The 24,261-nt window shown below is 45.5% G+C and overlaps 1 protein-coding gene across 2 annotated transcripts in view; it reads left to right on the forward strand.

Annotated features, from left to right (window-relative positions):
- Nucleotides 1–24,261, forward strand: part of LOC135173779 (zinc finger SWIM domain-containing protein 6-like) — a 474,519-nt gene that overhangs the window by 392,784 nt on the left and 57,474 nt on the right. For both annotated transcript variants that reach the window (XM_064140924.1, XM_064140926.1), the window contains exon 13: nucleotides 9,127–9,208. In XM_064140924.1, the coding sequence (XP_063996994.1) occupies nucleotides 9,127–9,208 (82 nt within the window). The remainder of the gene's footprint in view (nucleotides 1–9,126; nucleotides 9,209–24,261) is intronic.

Genomic DNA, 24,261 nt, shown 5'->3' on the forward strand with positions numbered 1-24,261 from the left:
TGGGGCAGAAACACGCGGCAAGAAGAGGGTACATTTCAAAGACTTGTCCCCAGCGTCTTCTGAACCAGGAAGACAGCGCCAACAGCGGGACGAGGAGACACATCGCACCGTGAGGATCCGCAATGATGATCTCAGCGGCTCAAGCAACAGCGATCTCAGCTGTCCAGATCCCAGCTGTGACAATGATTCCAGCTGTCCAGATCCCAGCTACAAGGACAGCAAGCACAGCTGTCCAGATCACACCTCTTCTAGTTGTTCAAACCACAGTGTCTACGATGAAAATTTTCTGCAACTAGCTTATGTGGTGGGCAAGTTGACAGATATGCTTCACACCTTGAACTCAAGAGTGAATCAAATATCTTCTCAACTCAATGATGAGTATCCCAGTTCTTGCTACTCAAGAGAATACGAATGTAGCTACTCAGATTATGGAGAGCAGTGAGACAGATTGGAAGATACAGCACACCGTGCATGCTTAACAATAAAGCAAATGCCTTCTCAACCTGATATTGAGAAATAGCTGTCATGGTGACAGCCAACCCACGGTTTTTATAACCATGTATAACATATGAATATACAGTGGTTGGGGGTGGCAAGAGTTCAGAATATTGAGTTTAATAAATATATATTTTTTTATAATATTATCTCGCCCCAATTAATTTCTCCCCTCCGCCAAAACAGGCGTTGGTGGTAGAATACCCCCCGTGACATATAAAGGAATAACTAGAACTAGACCAAATAACTAGCAATAACGCAACATTAAACTCAATTAAACTGGAAGAGAAGTTGGAATAGAATAGAATCAAACAGGTTGGAAGAAACCTCCAAGATCATGCAGTCCAACCTCTCACCTAGTGCAGAAGGGAATGGGAAAGCATGGAGACGACTCAATTTGAGCTAGCTGTCCAAGGCTTCAGTTTTTTATTGAGAGCATAAGACTCCAAGTTACAAAGCACATACTTTTCAGTTAGGGTGAGAAATGTGAAACGCATACAGCATACTGCGAGGTACTTTTCCCTATCATTTGGTGCATCTAAATATTTGAATATATATAATCTGCCCTACCTGCAGTTACTGCAAAAGCATTTTTAGTGCACCTAAGTACTGGAATTTGCATATTCCTCCTAATTCCCTCCTACTCTGCACACAGCCCCACAGAAGCTGTTTACCAGAAGGCTCAAGGACAAATTCCTCTGAGCTTCTTCACACACAGCGCTGTGGTTTACAGTGCTTCAATACTCAGACCTCACATCCAAGGCTTGATTGTACAAGCTTCTAGGGGCTCATGCCCTCCCTTTTCCAGCCAGTTCCCAAGAAATTCCCCCTTTTTGTTTTTGCACAATCAAGACCTTGGATGTCACTTCATGAACTCCTTTCATAATACAAGCAGAAGTTATTCCCAATACCATTAATACCAAAACCAACATACCCAAAAATCCTCAGGGCCTCCTCCATTAAGCCTATCAACCAAAGTGATACATTTCCAAACAGAGATCTTAATCATCCATCAAATGAATTACCATCCCTTACAATTTTTTGAGTATGTTCCTTTAACCATGCCAACTTCTTATGAATTAATTCACAATGATCTGACAAGTTAAAGCAACACATTCCTTCAAAAATCCTCACAGCCATGGCCCTGAGCAAGCAAAAGAAAATCAATAGCAGCTCTATTTTGAAGCAAAGCATTGAATCATAGAATCAACCAGGTTGGAAGAGACCTCCAAGATCATGCAGTCCAACCTATCCCCCAGCCCTAGCAGTCAACTAGACCATGGCACTAAGTGCATGTCTAAGACTATTCTGATGATATAATAGCTGGTTCAGGATATTGGTGGCAACATTAGTCTGTTTGATTGACCAACAAGCTAGTTTCTCTAGCTGCCTTAAAGCCTGTGTGGCTGCCACTCCTGGTGCAAAAGATGAAGCAAATACTTTTGCTGCAAAGGACCATAATTCTACATCATCTTTACAGTCACCCCTGCACCTTCCCCCTGCCCCTCTCAACCTTACCCCAGTACTAAAGAAGAATAGGGGTTCAGCCAAGAGGTTATGAAGCAAAGGTGGGTTAGTCCAAATGGATGGTGAGGTTAGGGAGATGTAGTTCAGACATAAGCCCAAGGCAGAGAGTGAGTGAGAAAATGGCGAGAGTGTTATCTCATGTTTTCATTTCCCCTTCCCAAACTCCTCTGCGAGACTCTGAGGGAAGTAGACATCACCATTGTTTTCCTTTCACAGCCTGTGATCTACTTTTTCTCACCAAAACATTCTTCCCTGCTTCAAACTAGCACAGGTGCGAACAGACTAAGTTTACTTAAATAACATGGACCACCATAAGTGTTACTCGAGATACCTTGCCAGGCTCTATCTCCACAAATTAAAAACACATCAGGGGGTAATGCTTTTAGGGTCCTGTTACTCCTTAACAACGTGCCAATTTTTCTTTTTGGATACATCATGTCAATTGCCTGGAGAAGGGGAGGCTCAGGGGTGACCTTATTGCTGTCTACAACTACCTGAAGGGAGGTTGTAGCCAGGAGGAGGTTGCTCTCTTCTCTCAGGTGGCCAGCACCAGAACGAGAGGACACAGCCTCAAGCTATGCCAGGGGAAATTTAGGCTTGAGGTGAGGAGAAAGTTCTTCACTGAGAGAGTCATTGGATACTGGAATGGGCTGCCAGGGGAGGTGGTGGAGTCGCCATCCCTGGAGCTGTTGAAGGCAGGATTGGACATGGCACTTGGTGCCATGGTCTGGCCTTGAGCTCTGTGGTAAAGGGTTGGACTTTATGATCTATGAGGTCTCTTCCAACCTTGGTGATACTGTGATACTGTGATAAGCACCAAGGGGTAAAGATCCTAGCCAGTCACCTAATAGTGCAGTAGTTGATTGTAGACTTAGACAAAAGTCAAGATTGCCAGGCTTAGTTAACAATCCTAAAAGCTTTTTCTGCAAGTGATAGGAAGTCATTTTTTTCAAAAGACCAAGAGTCCAGACGAACTTCACAGTCACAGGAGAGTACATGTGTGCCACATCTTCGTTGGCTCTGTGTAGCAATCGTTGTTGTAGATTTGCAGATGTATCAGCTGTCCGATATTCTTCCTCAGACTCCCACAGTTCTGAAATTCACTCTATAATTCTCAGAAATCTTGATGTTTTCATTACACTCCTTAGCTATGAGCTGCGTCTGTCCATTGTGCTTAAGAGCTACTGGTCTCTAAATATGATACAAAGATATGCCCTAGATGTTACTTTCAGGCTATTCTATTAGGCCTTTTTCTCACAATCCTTTATTTGCTTTTAAAATTTTAAGGCAGTGTTTCTCATCTTTTTGCAGGGCCCTTGCAAAAAGATAACAAGCACATCGCCATCTGTGCCAATTAGGTGGGTTTTGGCCTTTACAACAGGTGCTAAGCTGATTTTTATTTGCTGTTATCCATTCATTAAACTCGTGAGAATACCCAAATTCATTAACCATGATCAAAACCTTATAATCCATACACATACAACCATCATGTCAGTACTCCTTTCAAGCTCTTGCCACAATTCTGCCATCTGAGCAAGACTTCTGCTCACTGAAAGAAAAACAGGCTGGTTAAAACAAGCTGGTCACCATTAAAAGGCCTGTGAACATATATGAAAACAAATGCAAACATATTCATTGCCTAGGCTAACAAATCCATGGACCTTGTCTGTATGATGTAACTACAGAAATTTAAAAAAAAATTCTTTCTCCTCCTCTCCCCTCCTTATCCTATCCTTCCTTTATTCTCCCCCCCCTTTTTTTATGAGCTATACATAATCCTAGTGCTATCTAAATATACAGAAAAAATTCCTAAAAAATATTTTACAATATCCTTATATCCTAAAATCCTACAATTACCATATTTACAAACTCTTATCCTTAATTATACTATCTATCAACTTAAAAATCTAAGAACTGAAGGAAATGAAACCATGGAATCACTACTGAGGGAAAAACAAAGAAAATCAAGAAGATATTACATTCATGGAGCTCCTTTGAAAATACTCTGGTACCAGAAAAGGAAAAGAACCTAAAATTAGAACTAATACACTTACAAACAACTCTTACTATAATATTCTATTAACTATTAAACATGTGCAGCTATCAAGTACTTAACATACTTTATTTTAATTACTTACTCTACTTTTACTTACTTAAGTCCTATCACAATTACTCTTCTAAAATTATTCTAAAACTTATCCCATTACAATTAACATCTTATCCAGTAAACTCTCAAACTCCAAGATTCATTATAATCAAAACAAGAAACATTAGCAGGATTCCAATTCACGAAATAGCCATCACGAATTGAGCCTGTTCCTTTAAGAATAGAACAGTCGCATCCGCTGCAACTGCAAGGGAAAGGAAAAAAAAAAGGGAGAGAGAGAGGAAGGCGGGGGAGGGTGGTGGCTTGCATCCCGAGCAGCAGATTCGCCACTCTGTTACTGTCCCCGTTGCTGTTGTTCATGTTGCTCCTACTTGTTTTTCTTCTCTGTTGGGCATCCCTCTGTCTCTCTGGCGTTTTTTTCTTTTTCCTGTGTTGCTGTCAGTGGAGGCACGGGGGGGTCTGCAGCGATCGCAGGGTAACCCGACAATAGTGGTGGAGGTGGAGAGGAATCAGTCGGCAATGAAAGTTCCTGAGATGACAGGATGGAGCTGTCTGGGGGTGCCGAGGGCAAGGCAGATGGAGGCAGCTGCGCTGCTTCCAGACTTTCTCGTTTCGGCTCCTCCTCTTCCATGCGCAGTCGTCGGCGTGGTATTCTTAGTTGCGCCAGAGCTGCTGTGGCAGCCACTAGGACAGGTTTGAACTGCGCAAACATCGAATGTTCCGGGGGGGTTGCTTGCATCATCGTGTTCCATCGTAGAATTCTGAGCAGCACTTTCAATCTCACACCACAGTACTTAAAGATCGTCTAGCCACTTTTTCGCCATTCTAACACCGCGTCCTGTAGCAGACTATGGAAATCCTTCTTTCTCCTTCAGCAAAGTACAAGGGGTCCCAAGCACATAGCCATAGGCTAAAAGTCACTCCTACTTTTATAAAAAGAGTAAAAAGAAAACCGCTACCTCTTTAACCATTGGGTAGCCTCCGCAGCTGGCGTCTTCTAACGCTTTGCTGCCACGGCCAGTGGGGATTGAAGCCCACTTTGCCACCTTTCTTCTGCTCGTGCGGATCATCTCCTCTTCGGAAAAATGGCTTCGCTGTCGCAGGAGGATGGGGGTCGGGTCGGGAGGAGGTCCAGTCGGTCGGCGTTGAATCAGTGGCATGGGTCTCACGGTGTGGGGCAAGTGGTCCAGCCACGCAGGTCCCAATGGTGCAGATCAGTGGGGGGGGCCTGCAGCACAGAACCAACAGCACAAGTCCTGCAGGAAAAAAAAACGACCTGGTCGCAGCGCAGGGAGGTCCAGAATTCCAGGGTGTTTGGGTGCCACATGCAGAAGGGAACGGGAAAGCATAGAGACAACTCAATTTGAGCTAGCTGTCCAAGGCTCCAGTTTTTGATTGAGAGGATCAGACTCCAAGTTACAAAGCACATACTTTTCAGTTAGGGTGAGAAATGTGAAACGCATACAGCATACTGCGAGGTACTTTTCCCTATCATTTGGCACATCTAAATATTTGAATATATATAATCTTCCCTACCTGTGGTTACTGCAAAAGTATTTTTTAGTGCACCTAAGTATTGGAATTTGCATATTCCTCCTAATTCCCTCCTACTCTGCACACAGCCCCACAGAAGCTGTTTATCAGAAGGCTCAAGGACAAATTCCTCTGAGCTTCTTCACACACAGTGCTGTGGGTTTACTGTGCTTCAATACTCAGACCTCACATCCAAGGCTTGATTGTACAAGCTTCTAGGGGCTCATGCCCTTCATTTTCCAGCCAGTTCCCAACAACCTAGCCCTCCTATCCAATCAACTGGACCATGGCACTAAGTGCCTCATCCAGTCTTTCTGAACACCTCCATGGACAGCAACTCCACCACCTCCCTGGGCAGCCTATTCCAATGGCAAATTATTCTCTCTGTGAAGAACTTCCTCCCAACATCCAGCCTATACCTACCCTGGCACAACTTGAGACTGTGTCCCCTTGTTCTATTGCTGGTTGCCTGGGAGAAGAGACCAACTCCACCTGGCTAGTCTCCCTTCAGGTAGTTGTAAACAGCAATGAGGTCACCCCTGAGCCTCCTCTTCTCCAGGCTAAACAACCCCAGCTCCCTCAGCCTCTCCTCACAGGGTTTGTGTTCCAAGCTTCTCACCAGCTTTGTCGCCCTTCTCTGGACATGTTCCAGTACCTCAACATTTCTCTTGAATTGAGGGGCCCAGAACTGGACACAATACTCAAGGTGTGGCCTGACCAGTGTTGAGTACAGGGGAAGAATAACCTGCCTTGTCCTACTGGCCACACTGTTCCTGATGCAGGCCAGGATGCCATTGGCTCTCTTGGCCACCTGGGCACACTGTTGGCTCATCTTCAGCCTACCAGTACCCCCAGGTCCCTTTCTTCTTGGTTGCTCTCCAGCCACTGTCCCCATCCTGTAGTGCTGCTTGGGGTTGTTGTGGCCAAACTGCATGTGATGGTTTGGGCTCTTACCTGCCCCCCCACACTTTGTCAGTACCCAGCTAACTCAGACGGCCTCTGGGAATATAGATGACACAATTTATTTACAGCTAGCAGAATTTACAAGCAGCTATTTACAATATATACAGTTATATACAATTATATACAGAAATATACAAAGGATAAACAATACAAAAGCACAACTCCCCTCCCAGAAACCTGAGTCCCCAGGAGGGGCTTTCAAACCACCCCAACACCTCCCCTGGCCCTCTCAACCTTACCCCAGTTCTCAGGAAGAAGAGAGGTGCGGCCAAGAGGTTAGGGAGCAAGGTTAGTAGGAGCAAGGTTAATGATATGTGACTAGGTCTGAAGGCAAAGGCAGAAGTAAAAAGACAAAATGGAGAAAGTTTACTTCTTCTTCCCAGAGTTCTCAGCGTGACTGTGAGAGAGGGAGACACCATGTTTTCATTCCACTGCCTGTTATCAAGTTCTTTTACCAAAACATTCCAGCTTGCTTCTAACTAGCACACTGCAGTACCCTGCACTTGGCCTTGTTAAATCTCATCCCATTGGCCTCTGCCCACCCATCCAGTCTGTCAAGGTCCCTCTGCAGGGTTCTCCTACCCTCCAACAGATCAACACCTGCTCCTAGCTTGGTGTCATCTGCAAACTTACTGATGCTGGACTCAATCCTCTTGTCCAGATCATCAATAAAGATCCTCATAGGGCTTGTGTTCCAGGCCTTGTCATCAAGTTCTTGTGGCCAATATACTGCTTGCCCACTAGATGGACTCAAGAGCCTCCTTTCTGTTTAAGACAGAAGACTACGATTCAATTAGATTCAATTAGAGTTTGCTAAAGCTTTGCTAAAGAGGCTTTTGAGTTACTCAGAAAAATATTATTTCCCAACTTGCAGGGCTGACTAGTTTCCAAATAGCACCCATACTTGCAGGGAGTTCTGTTGGTGTCTTCCTAGCTGTTGAGGCTTCTGATCTTCCCTGGCTCTATCAAGGATGCTGGGGAAGGTGGCAGACAATCTGGTCCTGGCTCTTCTTGGCACCAGACTTGGCAGGGAGGCTTGCAGAGGGGCAGGCAGGATGTCTTGCAGATGTGCAGTCTTGGCAGAAGACTGACAGGTGTCACACTAGCCTATCATGTGGAGGCATTTATTGCCTGCTCCTGATCAACTCAAAGCAGGGTAGTTTCCAGACAGACAAGCCCAAAGTATCAGGGTTTGTTACCTTGTGGCAGGGATAGCTCATAGCTTAGCAAACATAATGCTGTAGAACGTGGCAGGATGCAGCAACAATGAGGTAGAACACTGACAGAAGCAGAGAGAGCACAATAAGGCAGGAGCAATGCCAGCAGCAACAAGCATGTCGTCTCTACCTGCTCATCTCTCTTATCAATGTAGCTTGAGTCTAATTGGCTTTTGGATACAGATTAGCCAATCAGAATGGCAATTAGTCAATCTTAACCATATTAGGTAAAGTCAGGGCTTACTCTTACCTTTTTAAGGCAGAACACAAGTGTATAAACATGTGCAGGTACCCTGTAAACAAATTTGGACACACATGGTGGCGCCAGGCCCTTTTGTCTTCCTTTCCCACAGTTGCTTCTCTCATCAACAGAAGGAGGGAGAGCAGAGAAACATGTCTGGGCAAGCCAGGACATGTTTGGGCCTATTTTGGCCTGTTTAGGCCTACCATGACACCAGGCTAACTTTTGCTGCACAATTCAGGCCTGGTGTAGGGGGGAAGCAGGGAGGTGTGAGAGGGGGCATTGAGGCCTTGTGTTAGGCCTGGTTAGGGGAAAGGCTTTTTAATGTTTTGGCCTAATGAGATTGTGGTAAGCCCGGGTCAGAGGACTGGGCTGTGGCTGAATATGAATTTGTGTATTTTGTATTTCTGCATAGATTTGTGAGCAGTACTTCCATTTAAACTCCCAGTGTGGAGTGTTTTTATTTTGCTCCTTTGGGAAGGGGTAAAATAGTTTTCTGTCAGCTCAAAACCAAGACAGTATTTGTATATCTTTGCAGCATAAGCAGCCAGTCAAATCACAGTACATTCTAGCTCCTGTCTATATTGTTGAAGTCAATGTAAAAAAATACAGATGGGAGAAAAATTAATTGGGCTGGTTTGTCCAAGAGTTGACACATTTCCACTTTAAAGACTAACATACATAGAGAGGGAAGACATAATATAATTTAATTTGAATAATTGTTTGGGCTTTTTTGTTGGTTTAGAAGGGGCTTTTTTTCATTGGTGGTTTATTTTTCTTGTCCCCAAATAAAAGTGGTTCTTCTCTATCCTTGAAGGCCCTGCAGTTAGAATTACTTTCTATATGTTTTTTCTAAAATAGCTGAGCAATATTTGTCAAGTTTTTTTGACATGTCAGCTAAGAAGTAGTAATAGAACGGATAGGGTAAGAGGCTGCTATTTTGAACCTCATTGTATTTGAGTAACTTAAATCTCTACTTGTTGGTACGTTGTTCTGGTTTTGTAAGAGGATTAATTTGTATTTTGTTTGTCCTGTTTTAATAGGTGATGAGGATGACACTGTCAACACTGAATTGGCGACGGCGGGAAATGGTGAGGTGGTTGGTAACATGTGCAACAGAAATAGGTATGTTCTGAGATGCTTCTCAAGGGCTCCTGCTTTTTTGTCAGCTAATCTTACAGAGCTTGATCTCATTTGTCAACAGCCAGTCTCTGCAAACATCTCCCAGTTTCTGTTCATGTATAAAACTCCTTTGATTAGAATCATACAATTGCTTCAGTTAGAAAAGACCTTCAAGAGCATCAAGTCCAACTATGGACCTAACACCACCATGTCCATTAAACCGTGTCCCAAAGTGCCATGTCTATACAGTTTTTTAACATCTCTAGGGACAGTGACTCCATCTCCCTGGGCAGCCTATTCCAATGCCTGACCACCCTTTTAGTAAAAATATTAGGAAAAAATTCCCATCTAAACCTCCATTGTCACAATTTAGGGCAATTACCTCTCATCCTATCACTTGATACTAGGGAGAAGAGACTGATCCCTACCTCACTACAACCTCCTTTCAGGTAGGTATAGAGAGCAATGAGGTCTCCCCTCAGCCTTCTCTTCTCCAGACTAAACAATCCCAGTTCCCTCAGCCACTCATAAGGCTTATTCTTTAGACCCTTCTTTGGACACACTCCAGCAACTCAACGTCCTTCTTGTAATGCAGTGCCAAAAACTGAATACAATATTCAAGGTGCGGCCTCACCATTGACAAGTATGGGACATGATTACTTCCCTACTCCTGCTGGCCACACTATTTTAGATACAGACAAGGGGGCTGTTTGCCTTCTTGGCCACCTGGGCGCGCTGCTGGCTCATGTTCAGCCAGCCATCAATCAGCACCCCCAGGTCCTTTTCTGTCGGGCAACTTTCTAGCTGCTTTCCCTGTACTGCTGCATGGGGTTGTTGTGACTCAAGTGCAGGACCCAGTACTTTGCCTTGTCAAATGTCAAATGTCAAATGTCATATAACTGACCTCAGCCCATGAATTCAGCCTGTCCAGATTCCTTTGCAGACCTTTCCTATCATCAAGGAGATCAACACCCCTGCCCAATTTAGCATCATCTACAAAGTTACTGAGGGTGCACTCAACTCCCTTGTCCAGATCATTGATACAGTGTGATGGTTTGGGTGTTACCCACCCCCCCACTTGTGAAAATCACCCAGACTAGACTCAGTCAATCTGGAAATTGGAAGAACGAAGTGTGCTAGTTTGAAGCTAGCTAGAATGTTTTGGTGAGAAGAACCAGATTACAGGCTGCAAAAGGAAAACAATGGTGATGTCTACTTCCCTCACAGTCTTGATGAACAAGAAATGAAAACATTAGATAACACTCTTGCCATTTTTCTCTCACTCTTGCTTGGGCTGCTGGCTGAGCAACATCTTGCTCCCTAACCTCACCTTCCATTTGGCCTGACCCACTTTGCTTCTTAACCTCTGGCCGAACCTCTATTCTTCCTTAGGACTGGAGTAAGGTTGAGAGGGGCAGGGGGAAGGTGCAGGGGTGGTTGAGAGCCCCTCCTGGGGACTCAGGTTTCTGGGAGGGGAGTTGTGATTCTGTATTACCTTTTACCTTGCATATTTCTGTATATAACTGTATATACTGTAAATATCTGCTTGTATATTGTGCTAGCTGCAAATATTAAGCTTCATTCATATTTCCAGAGCTGGCTGAGTCTAGTCTGGGTGATTTCTAAAGTGCAGGGAGGCGGGGAACACCCAAACGGTCACATGAAGCTATATTCACAGTTTAGCACAGTATGCAAGCAGGTATTTACAATATATACAGCTATATACAGAAATATGCAAATTAAAAAGTAATACAGAAACACAACAGCCCTCCCAGAAACCAGAGTCCCCAGGAGGGACCCTTCCACCTTCCTCTCACCCCTCTACCTTACCCCAGACTTTGCCTTGCATTCAAGGTGAGATTGGAGGTTCAGCCAGGGGGGTTAGGAAGCAGATGGATTAGTCACACAGACAGCAGGTTAGGTTAGAGAGAAGTTCATCCCAAAGCCCAGGCAGTGACTCCCTTATCTATGTTTGTGTTCTTGTTCTTATACATCTCAGCAAGCCTATGAGTGAAGTAGACATCACCACTGTTTTTTTTTTCACAGCCTATAATCTAGTTCTTCTCAACAAAACATTCAGACATTCTAGCTAGCTTCAAACTAGCACAAGTGTCTTGTGAACATTGCCTGCCAGCTCCTTAGAGCTGCAGCAAGGTATAGCCCTTTCACTGGGTGAAGTCAGGGAATGTCTTTTCTGAGGGCTGTGGCGAGCAGGTGGGCTGGATTCATAAACTGAATCAGTCAGGTTTCTTGCACTCTGTACCTTTAAAGTTGTGGCAGAGTGCTGGTAGGCTGGATTCATGCAGCCCAAGGGGATGTGGCGGATGAGCTGGGTCCAGGCTGGTCCCATGGTGGGTGATCACATTGTGAACCCAAAGGCTGGCTGAGCGAATCTCCAGTTGCAGCTGAGCTGGTGCCGTTTCTCTCTGGTTTGTATTTAGATTTGTGGCACAGCTTTGTCTTTTTTCAAAGATTCGGCGTAGAGGAGCTGGCTTACTGCAGGAAAATTTCCAAGCAGTTTCCCTCAATTTGCTTTTTGAGGCTGCTCTCACTGCGGGCTGGCAGTGGTATTTTGCAAGCTGAATTGAAGCTTAATGCTTCAATAGGGTAACTCATATAGCATCTCATAAGCAGATAACCCTGGGTCTGTGCGGGGTTGTGTTGTGTCTCTACCATGAGTTTAGTCAATGTTTGCTTTAAGGTCTGATTCATTTTCTCAACCTGTCCTTTGGGAATGCTGGGGGTATGATAGTCCCATCTAATTCCTACGGCTGAGATCAAGTCATTGATGATTTTAGAAGTAAAAAGCGTAACCCTGTCTGAGTCGATTGCCCTTACTAACCCAAACTGAGGGATAATTTTGGTCACAAAATGTGCAATGAGCTTCTGAAGGAATTAAAAAAGAGAGGATGTCTCACCTTTGGAAAAAAGGGGAAATATTCCAGGAAGAGTTCAAGGAGGTTGCTAAGTCTTGCAGGGAAAAAATCAGAGAGGAAAATGCCCATTTAGAACTTAGGCTGGCCTCTGCTGTGAAGGAGAATAAAAAATGTTTCCATAAACATATTAATGGCAAAAGAAGAGGCAAGGACAACCTCCACTCCTTATGAGATACAGAGGGCAATATAGTAACAAAAGATGAGGAAAAGACAGAGGTACTTAACACATTCTTTGCCTCAATCTTCAATCGTGGGACAAGTTGTCTCTAGGACAACTGGCCTCCTGAGATGGCAGATGGAGTCAGGGACCAGTAGAGTCCCCCTGTAATCCACGAGGAAGAAGTAAGGGACCTCCTGAGACACATGGATCTTCACATGTCCATGGGACCAGATGAGATACGTCCTAGGGTGCTGAGAGCTGGCAGATGAGCTGGCCAAGCTACTCTCCATCATTTATCAACAGTCGTGGCTCACTGGAGAGGTCCCAAAGACTGGAAGCTGGCCAACGTGATACCCATCCACAAGAAGGGACAGAAGGAGGAACGGGGAAATTACAGACCTGTGAGCCTGACCTAAGTGCCAGGCAAGGTGATGGAACAGGTCATCTTGAGTGCCATCACAAAGCACCTACAGGATGGCCAAGGGATCAGGCCTAGCCATCATGGGTTTAGGAAGGGCAGGCTGTGCCTGACCAACCTGATCTCCATTTATGATCAGGTTACCCGCCTGGTGAATGTGGGGAAGGCTGTGGATGTAATCAACCTGGACTTCAGAAAAGCTTTTGACACCATCTGCCACAACAAGCTCCTGACCAAGCTGACATCTCATGGCTTGGACAGATTCACTCTGATATGGGTGAAGAACTGGCTGGAGAGAGTGGTGGTGAATGGTGCCACAGCATGAGTAAGCTTGCAGATGACACCAAGCTAGGAGCAGGTGTTGATCTGTTGGAAGGTAGGAGAGCCCTGCAGAGGGACCTAGACAGGCTGGATGGGTGGGCAGAGGCCAGTGGGATGAGATTTAACAAGGCCAAGTGCAGGGTTCTGCACTTTGGCCACAACAACCCCAAGCAGCGCTACAGACTGCGGATAGAGTGGCTGGAAAGCAGCCAGGAGGAAAGGGATTTGGGGGTACTATTAGATAGTAGGCTGAACATGAGCCGGCAGTATGCCCAGGTGGCCAAGAGAGTCAATGGCATCCTGGCCTGCATCAGGAACAGTGTGGCCAGTAGTGTCGGGGTACGGAGGCTGGCGAGAGGCGAGATCGGGGTACTGACGACTCGAGACAGCAGCTTCTAGGCATCTGTGCATCAGTACATCAGTACAACTTTATTAGGGTAGTGCAGTGTCTTATATAGTGCTCAGAGGAGGTGTTTCCAGCCAGCCTGGGGCTGGCAGAAGTGGACAGTACAGATTGGCCCCAAGTTATGTGTAAGGCAGAGATAGGTTACCTGTGGTAAACAACCTATGAGTACCACCCAGGGGGGCTGGCCAGGGTCAGCCCCCCTTGGGGCTGCGTCCACCCCAGGGGCCGGCAGATTCCACCCCCTGACAGCTGTGCGTGGGTTGCTCATGGTTGCCAGCTTAGGCCCCTGGGAATCAGTAAGACCCAAGGACACTTCCCATCACAGGGCCTGATGTTTACATTTCATGCTCCGCTGCAGGAGAAAGCTTCCCACACAGTAGGACAAGGGAGGTTATTCTTCCCCTGTACTCAGCACTGGTCAGGCCACACCTTGAGTACTGTGTCCAGTTCTGGGCCCCTCAATTCAAGAAAGATGTTGAGGTGCTGGAACATGTCCAGAGAAGGGCAACAAAGCTGGTGAGGTGCCTGGAGCACAAATCCTATGAGGAGAGGTTGAGGGAGCTGGGCCTGTTTAGCCTGGAGAAGAGGAGGCTCAGGGGTGATCTTATTACTGTCTACAACTACCTGAAGAGGCATTGTAGCCAGGTGGGGGGTGGCCTCTTCTCCCAGGCAACCAGCAATAGAACAAGGGGACACAGTCTCAAGTTGTGCCAGGGAGGTATAGGCTGGATATTAGGAAGAAGTTCTTCACAGAGAGAGTGATTTCCCATTGGAATGGGCTGCCCAGGGAGGTGGTGGAGGCACCGTCCCTGGGGGTCTTCAAGAAAAGACTGGATGAGGCACTTAGTGCCATGGTCTAGTTGATTGGACAGGGCTGGGTGATAGGTTGGACAGGATGATCTTGGAGGTCTCTTCCTGTTGCAGGCTGCCTTGCCTGCTATCACTGTTTGCCGTTGGGACAACAGTAAACAAGCCCATAAATCAGTATGATTCAGGCCCGCCTCCTGGGTCTCCTGAACGATTCAATTTGAATTATGCAGAAGCCGTTTATTGATCATGACAGCCCGAATTTATACACTCAGCCAGTAGAGCACAGGCCTACACATTAGCATAATTAGTCAGGGACGACCCACCACATATGCATAAGTAACGCCTTGTTATTCTCATTAGTGAAGGTCCATTATCTACCCCTTCTGAGATAAGGTGGCCAGCTGCATGTGAGAACCAAGGCCTGTTATTACAAGGATCTGCCTGTTGTCTCTTCTCTTTGCTCCGTTCCCACAGCAGTCCTGCACCTGCCCCCCACAGCTCTTGTGCATTCTGCATTCCCACATCTTCCAACCTGGTCTATTCTATTCTATTCTAACTGGGAAGTTGCCCTGGCAGTAGGGTAGGCTTCCACCCAATGGGTTAACTGATACACTATTACCAGGAGGTATTTCCACCTGTTTTACCTGAGGCAATTTGGTGTAATCAACCTGCATCCTTTCAAAAGACATGTATGCTAAATGCCTTCCCCCACTAGGGGGTTGATATGCATCCTTCTTATTTATCTTCTGGCAAGTCCTGAGACCACCTCCACCCCCACCAGAATGTATTTCTTCCCATGTGAGGGTTTAAATGGGCCCACATAGTCGACTTGCCATGTGCTCCATAATTTCTTGTCTCCTCTGATGTGTTGTGCTGGTGCTAGGTTGGGGTGATTGGCTTTAAGCCTAATTTTACACTGTGGACAAGCTGAAATAATTTCCTCACAGGTAGTCATAGAAATTGGCCATCCTCTGGATCTACATTCGTAGTAGAGGTCTGCCTTTCCTGAATGACCTCTTTTAATGTGTAGCCATTCAGCTAATCTCCACCAAGACTCTTTCTCATCATTGAGCATGTTTATTTTTGCCAGGTAATATGCCTGATCATTCCAGGCTGCAGCTGGGGTATACTGTTTGGAATGCCCTTTAACTCAACCTACTTTAAGGGATCTGGATCGGCCTATCTCTAATAGCCTTTTCCAGTCATCAGCCCTCCAAACTTCCACATTTGAAACCTTCCACTGATTCGCTTCCCACTGGCAAATCCACTCAGTGGCGCCTTTGAACGCGGAGTAGGAATCAGTGTAAATGGTTGTTGCTCCATGCTCTGCTGCTAGCATGAGAGCACGCAGTTCCCCTACCTGTGCACTGCCATCACCCTCTTCAGTGATGGTTTGGCCTGTAGCAATCTCCAAGGCAGCGGCTTTGTAACGCCACTTTGACCCCACCCTCCGAGAGGATGCATCTGTGAACCACACTCCTGACTTATCCGAGTCTGCAGTCATTTCTGGGGCCACCTGTATAGGAGAAGGCTGATATGGTTGACCAAGCAGCGCTTTATCAGGGTTTATGGGTTGCTGTAATTTGGATACCTTTGTAGGTCCCTCTTTTAGTGGCATAAGCTGTGAGATTCCCTCCAGGTAGGCATACCACTTTCTCACAGTGGCCTTTTGGGCAACTCCTTCTGGTGGACGAGATCCTTTAAGGATCGATTTTAGCAGTGGAAACAGGCCTTGCACTACAACGTCTTGTGTAGTGCGAAGTTTCTCTGCCTTTTTGACAGCCCGAGTTAGGGAAAGGAGTCCCTTTTCCCATTCCGAGTACCGTGTCTCGGTCTCTTTGAATGCTGTTGAGGAAAACAAAAGAGCTCTACTAGGACCATTGGGTCCTCTCTGAAATATTCCACAGTACGAGACATGCTCGGAAAAACCCCATTCAGCCCTTAGGGCGTCTTTTGGGTGCAAGGGCCCCAACTTCTGATATGCCTTCAGTTCATCTTTGAGAACTCTCAGGCTCTCAGAATGTCGTGGAGTCCAGTCCCAAACCTTGTACTTCTTAAGCAAATCATACAGAGGACGAGCAATTATGGAGAAACCTGGAATGTGTTTTCTCCAATAGCCCAAGGTGCCCAACAATTGTTGTAGCTCCCTTTTGTTTGGGGTATTTGGCCCTTTTCAATTTCTTGAAGGGTATCCTCTGGTACAGATACTGCACCTGCTACCCACCAGGATCCTAGGAATTTAACCTCCTGGCTTGGGACCTTGACACTTCTCCTTTGGAATAGTCAGCCCTTGGTCAGTTAACATTTTTCGAATGTCCTCAGCTACTGCAGCAACTTGCTCTTTGTCATTCTCTCCCACCAAGATGTCATCAATGTAATGATACACCTTAACATCTTTAGGAAGCTGAACAGTGTCAAGCAAAGCTGCAAGTGTGTTGTGTGCAATAGTTGCACTGTGTTTGTACCCTTGTGGGAGACTGTTGAATGTGTATTGAATACCTTGCCAAGTAAATGCAAACTGCGGTTTGTCCTCTTCTCTCAATGGCACCATGAAGAACATGTCCTTCATGTCCAAGGTTGCCATCCATGTGTGAGAAGCCGCTTGAATTGCTGTCACTGTGGATGAGAGACTTGGAACTGCTGCAGTGAGAGGAAGAGTGTTACTATTAAGTTTCCTGAAATCAATAGTTAATCTCCACCTGCCATCTGGTTTTCGGACTGGCCAGACGGGTGAATTGTAAGGAGAATGAGTTCTGGTGATAATCTTTCTCTTCTCAAGATCAGCTATCACTTCAGTAATGCCTTGCCTAGCTGCTGCTGGCAATGGATACTGTGCAACACAGGTAATGTGTGACTTTGGCAATGGAGGAGCGGTTTGCAACAAGCAAACACGAGCATGGGCTAATTTTCCCCTTTTACTCCTCACCTCATAACTTCCAAAGCTCCATAATGTTCCATCAGGAAGATGCCACCTTCTACCTGCTAAAACATCAAATCCAAGAATATTGTGTTGACAGGTACCTAACGCTACCTCTACCAGGGTACTTCTCCCCAGATAACCACAGTTTCGTTTTGGCTAAGTGGCATATGTCAGGCTGTCCTGTTACACCCGTTATTTTTACCTTCCTTCTGGATGGCAGGATTCTTAGGCGTTTTGCCAGTTGCTCATTCAGCACAGTAATTTGTGCACCTGTATCTATCAGGTACTTAACAGCAGTTCTGTCCGGTCCTGTTGGAATCATAATGAAGGGTTCAGGTTTTTCAGACCACTGACAGGCAGAGATAAAGCGATGAGTGAGGCCTGAGACATTCATCGCTGTTTCTAGTTTTTTTACTTGCTCTTAGCCCCTTGCTGATCAGACTGACGTGACTTATTAGGAGAGGTGGTTCTGGAACCCCTTTTGCGGTCCTGTCTTATTTTATCTCCATCATGGTCTTTCAGCACCTGACCTAATAGTTTTTTCACCATCTGATGTATATCATCTCGTAACTCACCAATGGACTTACTCATAGCACTGAATTCACCCTTCATGGGTTCTACCCAGCTGGGATTTCTTTTGAGTAAATCATGAGCCTTTACTCCATACTTGTGTTCCTTTAGGTAGACACCTTGCCCAGAATAGGGATTTCGCCCCCAGAGTATTCTTGAACTAAAGCGACGGTTGATCTCAGGGCTTCCCCTGGGGCTCGACCGTGGACTCGTCCTTGGTTTTCCCAAAAATTCTTTGGTCCAATTATCTCCATAAAAGAGTTACTGTTATTTTGTGAATGTTAACGCACAGTTTCGTTATTACAATTCTTATTCCAATACCCCTTAGGGCTATGTGGCCACCAATGTGAGGAAGAACTACTATTAGTTGTTAACAGGTTCCTACAACCTAATTCTCTTACCCTTTTTGGAATACATCTTCTTTTTGCTTAATACAGCAATGCCCAATTACCTCATTGTTTAACATCCATCCTTCAGGACATGTGATTCTGTAACCTCAGTCTGGTTCCACTCACTGGGCTGGGGTTATCAACTCTCCTTACCACGGCCATTGTTCCGTCATTTGGGTACCCTATTGCTAGGTTGTGGCCCACCCAAAAGCTGTGTCCCCCTAAGGAACAAATTCCTAATTGTTGCATATTATAACAAGCTGCATTAATATGGGTGTGGGAGGTAAAGGCAACAAGAGTTTGTCTTCCATGCCTCACCGTTTGGTGGCATTTTAGGCAGGGACCTGTAGTCCCAAACCTGAGGAGGCCAAGCATTCGTCCAGCCATTCCCCATACTTTTACCCCTCTGTCTCCTCCGTCTACTCAGTTGCTTCGAGCAACAGGGTATATCATCTTCTCGACAGCAAGGGTATTCTTCAGGGGACTTAAGAGCTCTCCTCTCCAGGTGTCCTCTTCACTCTTAGGTTGCACAGTACCTCCACACTTCTGCTCTTCTACCTGAGTATCCAGTTGATATTGTTCCTATCTTTTCAAATTGTCCAGTGTAATATCAGTTAATTCTCCTTTCAATTTTACTTAAACCCCAGCACCCTTGATGGAGGCAGTTATACCTACAATGGTGCCACCAATTTTCATTGCAACTTACATATACATATATAAAGATCTTACATGCTTGGCATAAAAAAACAAAAAACAATTGCACCCCTTTTGTATACATGTGATCAGTGAGTGGGGGTGTCTTCTCCTCGGGAGGTGTGTGTCCAACTTTTCTCAGCCATCCAGATGGTGATTTCTGTGATCAGTGAAACAAGAAATACCCTCCCCAACACAGAGTTAAAGAAGTTTCTTTTCAATTCCTTATTAATCAAGTTATTTCCGGTCATAGTCTGATGTATAACTATATTCCAGCTTTACTCATTTCTATACAGGCTTTTCCCCACATCAAGGAAACTTACATGCTCAGGTTATAACAACACTTTTTACTGGTACTACTTTATTTTACATCATAGCCTTTGTAGAGTGCAACATCTGATTGCTTCCATTAGTCCTTCGATATCTTCGAACATTTGATCTGGGGATGATGTAGCACCTTGCTGAAGTGTAATGCCAAGAAAATAATAAAGTTTCTCCTCTACTCCTAAGTTTCTCTAAATGCCGTTTGCAAACCATAAAGACTCCTTCCCTCAGGAGTCAACCTTTAGGTTCCCATCAGTGTCTTGCACACAATCCACACTGTACATAGCACCATTCAATCTCATGTTCACAATGCTTACATAATTTTTGTTCTAATTCAAGTTCAATTTTGTTTTTATTTCCTCCCCTCCTTAACCATCTCTGTGGATTTCTATAAAGATCATCAAGATCTTCCACACCCATGAATTCTTAATAGTTTCCTCAGGAGGGGTTTCAGTTTCCTTCACAGTCTGTCATAACTCATTCAGTCTTCCTCTTTAATAGTTGTCCCCCCCTGGTGTCGAAGTTACCTGCCATCCATAACTAGATTTACTCCTTTTGACCCGGCAGATATGGGTCCATCCCTTTTCTGCAGGCCATCTGCTGTATCAGTGCTTAGTAAGACTTCAAAGGGTCCTTCCCACTGAGGGACTTGTGGTTCAGCTTTTCAAGTTTTTATCAGCACCTTTTCTCCCGGTTTAATGTCGTGCACAGGGAAACCCAGGGGTGGTGTTTGAATTAAAGCACCAATGTCTCTGAGCTCCTTTATTCTTTCTGCCAATGCTTTAACATATTCAGAGATGTTGCAGTCTCCGACTAACTTTTCATCCCTAGGCATCCCCTGAGTATATGGCATTCCAAACATCATCTCATTTCCCACTTTTCCTTCTAGAAGTTCCAATGCTCTATATAAAACATACAATTCACAAGCCTGAGCCGACCACCCAGGGCTCAGGGGTCCTGATTCCTTAACCTCTAAGTCCATTCCCACAATCTCATATCCTAATTTTTGTTGTCCTTCTATCACTCTTGAAGTTCCATCTATAAATAATTTTCCCCTTCTCGGAGCTCACAATCCTTTAAATCAGGCCTCACCTTCACCTCCAGTTCTATCACTTTAAGACAATCATGCTCTAACTTTCAGCTGGGTTCCCCAAATAAAATTGAGCTGGGTTTTGAACCCTTATAATGCCCAATTCTAATTAAGGGGAATCTATGAGTATTGCCTCTTATTTAAGCATCCTGCTATCTGTTTACCACTTTTCCACTTTTTTGTTGCATAATTTCCCTTACATTATGCAGGGTAAATACCTTGAGAGGGGAATTAAAAGTTATCTTTCTAACCTCTTCTACTAACAAAGCTGTGGCCACTACAGATTGTACACAGTCAGGCCACGCTCTGCTGACAGGGGATAATCATTTGGAACAGGATGCTACTGGTTTCTTCCTTCCAGCCCAGCCCTGGACCCACACTCCGTATGCCCTTTGATTCACTCACATTTACAAATAGGAGAAAAGGTTTCCAACCTTTTTTCTCCTTTCTCCAGCCAGTGCTCCAAGTATTTTACTTCCTGCTTTGCATACTGGAGTTTTCCTTTAAATACTTTGAGTCCATTCTGGGCCAAACACTTCAACAATTTAATTATACTTTCATTAACTATTGATTCATATTTCTCAGCAAGCAATAGATCATCCTCATATTGCAATAATTTTATCTCTGGATTTAAATCTACCTTTTCCAATATCTTTTCCAGAGCTTATCCAAATAAGTTAGGTGACTCTGTGAACCCTTTTGGGTCAGCACAGTCCACCTCAGCTGCTGCTTCCTCCCGGTTTCTGGATCCTCCCATTCAAAAGTAAAATAATCTCAGGATGCTTTGTTTAATGGGCAGGCCCAAAATACATCCTTCAGATCTATAGCACTACATCATTGGTACTCTGGAGACAAGCAGCTCACCAGGGTATATGGATTAGGGACTACAGGGAACTTCATCTGTGTTCTCTGGTTAACTGCTCTCAGATCTTGTACAAGCCTGTATGTTCCATCTGGCCTTTTTTACAGGTAAAATGGGGGTATTATGGGGAGCCACACAGGGTTCAGTAAGCCCTGTTTCAGGAGCCGGTCTATCACTGGCTCCAGTCTCTTCCCAAGAGGCTATAACAGGTCATTCAATTCTGTTCTTTTATCAGTTTCAATTTCTACATTTTCTAATATGGGGACCTTAAAGGGTTCCCCTCCCACCTCTGTTGTGGTTAAGGTTCTCTTTCCCTTCTCAATTCCCTTAGGAATGCTCTTAACAGTTGTTCTTTCTGCTCCTTTGTCAATTAAAAATTCCACTTCTTCCCTCTGGGAACCTACTAACAATTTTATCAAGGGCTCTCCATGTCCCGGGGTCCCCAGGAGGTAGAGCCCCTGGCACCCCTACTCTTCCTTGAATAATTTTTCATCCTGTGTCTTTTTGAGGCAATATTTAACAACAACACACAGGAGGTTCTCTTTCTTTCGAACCCTTATTCTCCAGAGGTCCCTTGGCCCTGTCCTTTTTAGCTCTTTAGTTGTAACTTTTACTTCTATACTACTGCTACAGAGATCTTAGCCTTTGCTTTCTGTTTTTCTGCGTCCCTTCGAGCACATCCCTTCTGGGCTTCTCTTAAAAGATCCTCTCAAAGGATCCTCCAGCCCCTGCCTCCCCAGTCTTCTAGTTCCTCTAATTTCCTTCTAATGTCCCCCTCCCAGAATTGGCCACAAGCTGTGTTCTCAAGAGTGCTGCTCCAGTAGGTGGAATTGGATCTATGCCGGAGTACATCTGTAACTTTTTCTTAATCTTTCTACCCAACCTGTGGGGAATTCTTTTTTGCCTTATTGATCTCCAGAGGCTTTGTTTATTTTCTGTCCTCTGGGCACCGCTTCCTTTCCAGCGAACGCCGTGGCCAGAGCGGAGGGGGGGGGGTGGGTGGCTGAAGCGGCTGTGGCAAGGGGGAAGGGGCAGGGTTAAAGCTGCCGCTGCCAGAGGCGGGTCCAAGGTGTGCGCCGCGGCCAGAGTGGGGGGGCTTAAACGACCGCGGCACGGGGGAAGGGGGGGGGCTGAAGCGGATGCCGCCAGAGTCGGGGGGCCGAGGCGGGCGCCGCGGCAAAGAGGGTGAACTACATACAGGGGTGCAAGGTTGTCTAAGGGCTCCCACTCCTCCTCTTTCTCCCCTCTGTCCCCTTCTTCTCTTTCCGCTGACTGCTTCCAGAGATCAGCGTATCCAGCCTCCTTCGGGCTGAACGGTTCCTGGCTGCTCAAAAACTGCCAGGGCTTAACAAGCTCAGTCCCCAAAGGACCCAAACATACCAGTTCCTTTGGCCATAGCACCATACAATAACAGACTAACTTCTCTTTCATTTTATCTTCTCGGGACCCGCGGTTATTCCAGTTTGTAATCCTTGACCCTAACAGGCTCTCAGGGGAATGTCTGGCAATCTCTTTTTTGAACTTTTTGGGTCCCTTCCTCTCCTCCTGCCCCTTGGAAGCAGTTTTGTCCCATGGCTGTCCAGTCGCCTTTGCACTCGCTTCGGTGTTTCACCGGCCAAACCTCTCGCGAGGGATTGGAACCGCGGCATTGAAAAACCTCCGCACTGGCTTCGGAACTGCGTTCCGTCTCACTCACACACTTTCAGACAGCCAAATCCCACCCAACCGAACGGAACACGCTTTATACTCACACTCCAAGGCTTCTTCGTTCGGATCTACGCGCAGAATTACGGGTCTCAATGTGTCTCTTGCCGGCGAACTCACAAATTTCTCCGTTGTTTGGTTGCGGTGTGGTTTTGTGGTGGTTGTTGTTGTTGGTGGTGTTTTTTTTTTTTTCCCTTGCTTGCCTTCCCGGGTCTAAAATATCACTGTCAGTTCGCAGCCTAAGTGCGGTAGGAGGGTCTGCAAAAAAGGCAGAGGTGCACCTTTCCGTCCTAGGTTCTTAGTCTGCAGAGTTTTGGTGATCCCGGACGAGCCCCCAAATTGTTAAAATTGAGCCACCAAAAACTTAGAGATAAGTTTAAGGAGTTTTATTTTGGCAAGCAAGGAGCAGCGCTGGGCGCAGGGGAATTTATCTCCACAGCTGCGCACTGTACACATGCAGCTGCAGGGTTTTTATTCCCCGCTCACATACATATTCACAAAGCAGTGTAATACATATTTTATCATTTCCCGAAAACGGTTGCAGTTTTTCCTGGAACTGTTACGCATGCGTGCTAATCCTCCTGGGGTTCTCTCTGGTGGTCGTGAGGCTGAAGTAACGAGTCTTCCTCAGGTGTCTTTGTGACTCAGCTATTTGCGTCTTCACAGTTGCCTGCTTTACGGTCTTCTTATCTACCATGCTCATGGTGGTTTCTGTTATCGTTCATCCCTAGCCTTGCTCAGTGAGCTCTGGCACACCCCTGTTTTGTTCATGTCCCCTATTCACAGGGGGCTATCTCTTCACAGCGCTTTCTGTTATCTCTCGTAGGTTCCAACGTCTCCAAATTAGTTAGCTCAGACACTCCCTGCTCTGCCATTCACATAGTGACATATTTTAATTTTCTCATTTTCTTATATTCTGCTTTGCCATTCTTTTATTGACACGGGAACCATTTTTCACACCCCTAACCAAAACAGAGCCAATGTTTACCTTTTATCTTCACTAGGGAGGGATTTTCTCATGGGTACTGGAAGATTGTTTTGAGTTTTGCAATGCTTTGGCCTTCAGTGTGAGGCACTGTGACATGCACAACATGGAGACCTGCTAGGGAGCTTTGCTACCCTCCACGACAGTCTCGCTGCAGGTTTGAGACCCATTTCCTGTCCATTGCTCAGAAACTACTTTCCTTCCGTTTCAGTTGCCCCTAGGTACTTCATGACTTTTAATTCAGTGGGACTGAATACCTCTGATTTTGGTGTTAGTTTCCCTGTGCCCATCTTAACTTCAAATATCTTTATTTCCTCTCCTTCTGCTGTTTCTTTTGCTACCTTATCAGCCAGATTGCTTCCTCTTATTTAAAAGGCCAGCCCCTTTTGATGCCCCTTTACATGTACTACAGCTACTGCACTAGGCCCCTTCAATGATTCCAGTATTTGTTCAATTAATTCCCCATGG

The sequence above is a fragment of the Pogoniulus pusillus genome (genome assembly GCF_015220805.1).
Source record: "Pogoniulus pusillus isolate bPogPus1 chromosome W unlocalized genomic scaffold, bPogPus1.pri SUPER_W_unloc_1, whole genome shotgun sequence".
NCBI lineage: Eukaryota > Metazoa > Chordata > Aves > Piciformes > Lybiidae > Pogoniulus > Pogoniulus pusillus.